This window comes from Hipposideros armiger, unplaced genomic scaffold (genome assembly GCF_001890085.2).
Source record: "Hipposideros armiger isolate ML-2016 unplaced genomic scaffold, ASM189008v1 scaffold_209, whole genome shotgun sequence".
NCBI lineage: Eukaryota > Metazoa > Chordata > Mammalia > Chiroptera > Hipposideridae > Hipposideros > Hipposideros armiger.
In genome coordinates, this window is record NW_017731559.1 from 2,441,491 (window position 1) to 2,448,652 (window position 7,162).

The 7,162-nt window shown below is 35.7% G+C and overlaps 1 protein-coding gene across 1 annotated transcript in view; it reads left to right on the plus strand.

Moving 5' to 3' along the window:
* The window catches only part of RBBP8 (RB binding protein 8, endonuclease), an 83,434-nt gene extending 79,853 nt beyond the window's left edge, over positions 1–3,581 (plus strand). The window contains exons 17-18 of the mRNA XM_019653893.1: positions 1,781–1,922; positions 3,409–3,581. Coding sequence (XP_019509438.1) covers positions 1,781–1,922; positions 3,409–3,513 — 247 coding nt within the window. The 3' untranslated portion in view covers positions 3,514–3,581. The remainder of the gene's footprint in view (positions 1–1,780; positions 1,923–3,408) is intronic.
* Positions 3,582–7,162: the final 3,581 nt, after the last annotated feature.

Genomic DNA, 7,162 nt, shown 5'->3' on the forward strand with positions numbered 1-7,162 from the left:
CTAGTTTGCACCAGGAATAACAGAATGAATAAATAATATATTGGGAGACTGGCCGAGTGGCTCAGTTGGTTTAGAGCTCGCGCAAGAGTGCGAGCTCCAAGCAACAGGGTTGCCGGTTTGATTCCCACTCTGAGCTGAGCTGCCAACAGGTGGCAGGATGACTCAGCTAAAAAAAAAAAAAAAACAAGAATATACTGGGGCAGCCGAGTGGCTCAGTTGGTTACAGCGCACGCTCTGAGCAACAGGGTTGCTGGTTCGACTCCCGCATAGGATGGTGGGCTGTATCCCCTGAAACTAGATTGAAAGCAGCGAGTGGACTTGGAGCTGAGCTGCACCCTCCACTACTAAGATTGAAGGACAACAACTTGACTTGGAGCTGATGGGTCCTGGGAAAAACACATTGTTCCCCAATAAAGTTTAAATATAAATAGGGTGTGTGTGTGTGTGGGGGGGGGCTAGAACCTGAGAGATATAAATAGATGCACATGAAAGCCCTCAATTTCTCTTAGGTTTTTGTTAAGTCAATCTGGAGCCTAAGCATGAGCTCTTATTAGAGCCTTATTTGTATTTAATTTTTTTCCTGAGTTATGTTACAGTAAGGTTCTTCTATATATACTATTTGGGAGGAATTTTGATATTTCAATAGGAAACTGTACTATAACATTTATTACTCATACTAGCACTCTCGGGAAATAAGATATACTTTTAATTGTTACTCTCAATAATAGGTACAACCATAAGCTCTTGTTTTCCCCCCAAACATTTTCCTTTCTAAAAAAAGTTAATAGACTCTTATTTAATCCTTAGAACACAATTTTATTTTCCTTTTATACATTGGCTGTCTTGGATAGTACAATTATAATATATAGATAGTATTAATCGCCCTCTTACTAAATAGTTCCAGGCAAGTTCTGTGTTCTTAAAACATGCTGTTTTTATTTCTTCCCTGTTATTCATTAGCTATCAGATGCCTGCTTCCAGCAATTGAATTCCCTATTCAAATTTTGTTTTTAACAACCATGAGCTACAAAATTTGATAACCAAACACATTAAAGTTATGTGTGAATAGATTACCATACAGGTAAGCATCTGAGGAGAAATGTGCTCTCATGCACTAACGGTGGGAGTGTAAATTGGCGTCACTATTTTGGAAAGCAGTCTGGAACTACTATTACCAGTTAGAAAAAAACTCCTGTGCTAGAAACACTGTTCATTTGCTTTCCTTCTCAGGAATCATTTCCTGTGCTATTATCTAAGCTCTGAAAAACATTGTTTCATACATTTTATCCCGTTCTTTAGTTGTTTTAAGGTAGGACAGTAAGTCAGTTGCCTGTTACTCCCTCATAACCAGGAGTGAAAGTGCCAGTCCCATGTGTTTAAATATTATCTATGTGCTTACGGTTCCTAAATTGATCCCACTGCCTATTCCAGATGTGGAATGTGGAATCCACATGTGGATGTGTAACAGTCAGCTCACTAAGCGTACTGTAAAGAACAGCGGGCATGTTTTTTCATTGTAAGACTTTATTGACTAAGGAAGCAGTATGTTGATCTACATTGTAATACAAGTTCCTCTTTTCATTTGTGAAGCAAACATTGCACAGACCAGCAGTAATTACTACTAGTAAGTAATGAATAGTATTATCATCAGGGAGCATTAAGTTTTCTTAGCAGGCCTAATGCTTTAATAAGTAGCTTTCTTAGCTTCAAGTTTATAATCAGTAATCATAACACTCCATTTTTATTCCTAAATGAAAGACTTAACTGCTTTTATTATTAGTATTATGCAGATATTCCAGCAGAAGAAAGAGAAAAGAAGCTGGCTTCCTGTTCAAGACACCGATTCCGCTACATTCCACCCAACACACCAGAGAATTTCTGGGAAGTTGGCTTTCCTTCTACTCAGACTTGTGAGGCAAGAGGTGAGAGTATCGATTATAACATTTTGGAATTAATTTTTTTTAATACTGTGTATACTCAATTCTTTCTTTCCATAGCTCTTTACCTTCTGCTGCAAATTGGGTGCTAGGTTTGTGTCATAAAAACAAATTCCTAAAGATAAAAGGCTTACCTTCAACTCTTCAAGTAATTTTATTGTAATCAGAGGTTGTTTATATTGGGTTGTCGGAAAAGTCATGACGTATTTTTTCTGTTTTTCTTTGCAAAAATGCATCATGACTTTTCCGACAGCCCAATCACTTTAGCATAATTGTGTGTGCATTATCTTGGCTTATTCAAATATCAGAAAGTTATTTCTCTTACAAATGACTTTTAATAAATAACTTACAAAAGTTGCCAGTGAAGTTATATTGTTTGTTTTTAAAAAAAAAAAAGAGCACCTTTTTAAAGTGACTATCTGAGTTTTAGATTTTAAAACCTCATTTACCCAGAATGCTTGGTATTTTTAAACAATACATGAGTAGAAAGGACCTTTGTTTGTTTGCTTGTTTGTTTGAAAGATTGTTGATGTGCCTCTAGTTCCTTCAAATATAGCACTTATATTTAATATAATTTGAGAGTATATGTAACTTTAGAGCTCCGTATATTTAGTGGTAAGATAGTTTTTCCAGAAGATGCAGTCTTTGACAACCATTATTGTATTTCCACTTTCCCCATTAACAAGCTAGACTATGTCCTCTTTGACATAATATCTCAGCCTGGTCATCAAACAGAACTAGGACAATTTGGATACAGCCTGTGTTTGAGCACCTAATATGGCCCAGGGGTGCGGCAGGGCACAGTCCTCCCCTGAAAACTACAAGATTGGACACACCTTAGAAGAATTGAATAGTCCAAAGAGTATAGGGGCATGTCATATCATGAAATTACTACTACTAAAAGTGCTTTGTTTTTTTTTTAATTTTTGCAATCTAAACTTTTTCTGTAATCTAAACTTCAAAATAAAAAAAAAATTTTTTTTTAAGTTTTTTTGATAAGCACCTGGAATTTATCATAATAGTAAAGGGTTTGTGTTTAGCCATTGTCCCCATTGCAACTCATTGGAGGGCAGATTAGGAAAGTGCTTAAGAGCTCTGGTTTTGGAGTAAGAGAGATGTTGAGCAAGGTCCCAGCCCTTCCACTTCCTAGCTTTGGGAAGTCAAGTGATTTAACTTCCCTGGGTCTCCATTACCTCATCTGTGAAATAGGTGTAGTGGAAGCTACTTCAAAGGAATGTGAGCATCATCTGAGATCATGTATACCACACATTTGATAAATGCTTGCTGCTGTTAGTATAAATAAGGCAACTGATGCTAAATAGTGAAATCATTCTTCGGCATCACTCAGCTAATAATTAGAAGAATCATGTAAACTTAGAATGCATGAGATAAGACAGATGTTTACTGGCTATATGCTGAAGGAAATGTATAATGCACATATAATCTTTTAAATTCGTTGTTTGTTTTTAAGGTTACATTAAGGAAGATCTTCATCCTTGTCCTCGTCCAAAAAGACGGCAGCCTTACAATGCAATCTTTTCTCCAAAAGGCAAGGAGCAGAAGACATAAATGTTGAAGCAAAAACAGGCTAGAGAACAATCTTTTTTCTTTTTAGTTATTTATAGCTAAAGTTGTTATTAAAAACACTGATTTTTTAAAATTTTCTGTAAACTGATTTATAAATGATTTTTCTATTGAAAATGTTTTTAAATGGCATTTACCCACCACACAAACAACTATTTAAAATGTGGATAAGTGAATGTTGTATTTTCTTGCTTTTGCACCATTAAAACAATAAGGTGCTCTCATTTTGCACTCTAACTTAAGAGTTGTTTATTTACTTTATTTGGTGTAACCCAATTACAGTTTTGAAAATGTGATAGTTATAGTCTGATTTGTTGCCTTTCAGATCTTGTCTTTTTATTTCACCTGCCCCTGTGTATTTACATTCAGCATGACTGACTTCATGTTAATCATTACAAATTTTCATTCTGTTCATCACTTGCTCTTCTGTAGGTCATTTCAATGTCTGACATTTAAGTCTTTTTATGAAAAAGGCTAAGTTTTAATAGTCCTTTTAACTTTCCAGCCTTTTGCTTTTATTGACTTGAAATGAGGTACTACTCTAGTATATTCCTTTCACGGTGACCACAGATACCAACTTTTTTTCCTTTCACATATACTACAAATTAACATCCTCTGATCTGATCCTAATATTCCAACTGTCACATGCTTTCTTTTCATTATACTTTTTCTTTTTTCTGGTGCAGCTTTCAAGCTGAATTTCTTGAGTTCTCTGCTCATGTGTGCAAGTTTAGTTGTATTGTTTTTCTGGGTTGACTAACGTTTATGAACTTCCAATTTGGCAACAAAATAGATCTCTCTACTTAGCAACTTTCTAGTCCTCTAGGACTTGGTACCTCAGTCATGAAGATGACTGACCACATCTGTGTCATCTTTTTTTTAGTGGTCTTTTATCAGTGTCTTTTTTGTGTAGTCCTGAAATACATATCTTTATAGTATGACATAAGCAGTACATGAGACACTGAATGGAATGCCTTGCTAAAATCTAAATGATCGTATAAATACAACCTTTACTTCTCAGAGTTCCTAAAAATCTCTGCTTAGTCTTGTTTTTCTCATTGATCAAGGTTCTTATGTGAATAAATGACATCAGTTTGTGGTCTCACAGAGAGAATCGGAAAAGAAATCACATATGTTGAGTATCTACTATATGTCACATCCGCTATGTACATTGTTTGGCTCTGAATGTGATTCTGAATTTTACAACCCTATCATAGCTTCTATTCAGCACTTTTCTTCCCTTCCCAAACTGTTTATCCTATGTTTGATTTTTGTTTTCTGCTGGCAGTCATCTAATCTCCCTAAAATAATAGCAACCGTTCATTGGTCACTTGCTTTATGCCAGGCCACTTGTTTTGTTCTTCATGTAGATTTTTCTCTTTTAATCCTCAAATCTTATGAATTTATGTATCAGTTTAACATTAAGCTGCCAAGAGTGGATTCAAGAAACAGGTAAAACAACAAATTACAGGTTTTATTTTTCTTACATTAAAAAGTGGAGGTCGGTAGTCCAAGGCTCCACGATGCCCTCATGGACCCAGATTTCTTCTAGCTTTCTGCTGTTTCATATTCTGTATGTGGCCTTCATCCTTGAAACTATAAAATAATTAGGCCACCTCTGCCATCATCTCCATGTTCTAGACAGGAAGAAGGGAAAAGAAAAGGAACAAAAGCACACATCACTTGTTTTTGTTTCTCTTTAAAAAATTTTCCAGAGCCAGTCGAGTGGCTCAGTTGGTTAAGAGCTTGCTCAAGAATGCGAGCTCAGAGCAACAGGGTCACCGGTTCGATTCCCAGCCCGAGCTGAACTGCCAACGGGTGGCAGGATGGCTCAGCTAAAAAAAAGAAAAGAAAAGAAAAAGTTTTCCAGAAGGCCCCACCTGATAACTTCCTCTATTTCTCAGTGGCCAGAATTGTCACTTGGCTACCTCTAAAACCTGAGAGATAAAATTAGAGCCCAGGATTGCATAATTTCAGAATCAGAGCGTATGTCTACTATAATGTAGTGCTTTTAATTTTAAAGGCCAGGAGATTGAAAGACACCTAGATTTCAACAGAGTACTACAGGATGTGCAGTTAAAGTTCTGTATCTCCAATGGATTCTGCTTTTTTAAAGGCGGGCTAAGCAGAGATAGCAAGAAATTGTTTACCTGATAGTAGCTTAATGGTGATCCAACCCTCATTAATAGCATTTTGCATTTTTCACTTCATCCTCAGTCACCCTGTGTGAAGTTGTGTAAATTGCGGTCTCGCTTCCTTTTTATCTGCTCTTGACTAGTTCTGCCTTTAAATGAAGTCCTGAAACGAACACTATTTAAAAGCACTTGAGTTAGAAGATGTAATTTCAATGCAGTTGAGTTAGAAGGATGTATTTAAATGCAAAACCGCAGTATATGATGTGTAATGCATGCTCAAACTTTTTTTAAATAGATAATGTATATAAATGGCACTATTCATTTGTAAAGCATTATGCATATTAGACAATATTTTCACACAAATATATGTCAATCGCTGTTTATATATAATTATATATAGTTTCAGGTTGCCTGAGAGCTTTTTAAAGTTGAAGACTTCTGATTTAAACTTTGAAAACATTCAGAACCTTATATCAGACTTAACATTTGAGGAACACCTTCCTGCCTTTAAACAATCAGGTATTTTGATTAAACCATTTGAAACCTAAGATTGTCAAAGGCAGCAATTTGCATGGGTTAATCACGGGGCCAAATGTATATAAAAGACATACTACCTTGAGAAAGCAAAATGAAACAGAAGAATATTCCTAACACCTTTCATGTAGTGAAAAATTTTCCCAAAGTCCAACTGGAAAGGCCGCTGTTTGTAAGCTCAAGGTATTAATAACTCAATTTAAACTGTATCTAGCATATGTATTCAGAAATACATAGAGAACATTCTTAGGTTTGCCAAAAGAAATAACTCTGAAAGACTGTAAAGATCCCTCCCCAGATAGTCCTTAATTCATAATTCATTCACAAAAAAGGAACAACATTATATCACATAAACCAAATACTAATAAATTTATTTAACACTTATCAAGCACTTTACCAGGCACAATACTAAATACAATATTATTTTCAGGCAAAAGTTGAGAAATTTTCTCCCAAGGAGCAAGCTTTTACAGAAACACACACCTAAGAACCTTATTCTGTTATCCCTGACATCTTAACATAACAAGCATGACTTTAATTTTGAAAAATGTCTCTTCAAAAATAAACATTTGAAATATAAACACCATCCAGCTGCCTGTTCTCAACAATTCTAACAGTTTAAGAGCCATCTGAAAATCTTTCTCTTAGCGGAGTTAATGCTGTTAGAATGGTGCCTTAGAAACCTGAAGTGCCCTGACACTTGAGTCCTGTAGCATGCACTTCAGCGAAGAATTAATGGAACAGTTTGCTATCACTCCAGCAGAGGCCAGGAGAGAGCTATTTTTGGAGAATAATCAGTGGAAACTTGGGCTGAAGGGGACTATCATAAAAGAAAATTTCTAGAATAAATAGGATATGAGTTGGGAACCTTTGGTACAGTAATGCAAGCTCACTGGGCAAGCAAAAAAAACAAGCTTTCAACATAGCTATAGTTGGAATAAAACAAATGGCAGAGGCAGTAAATTCATGGTC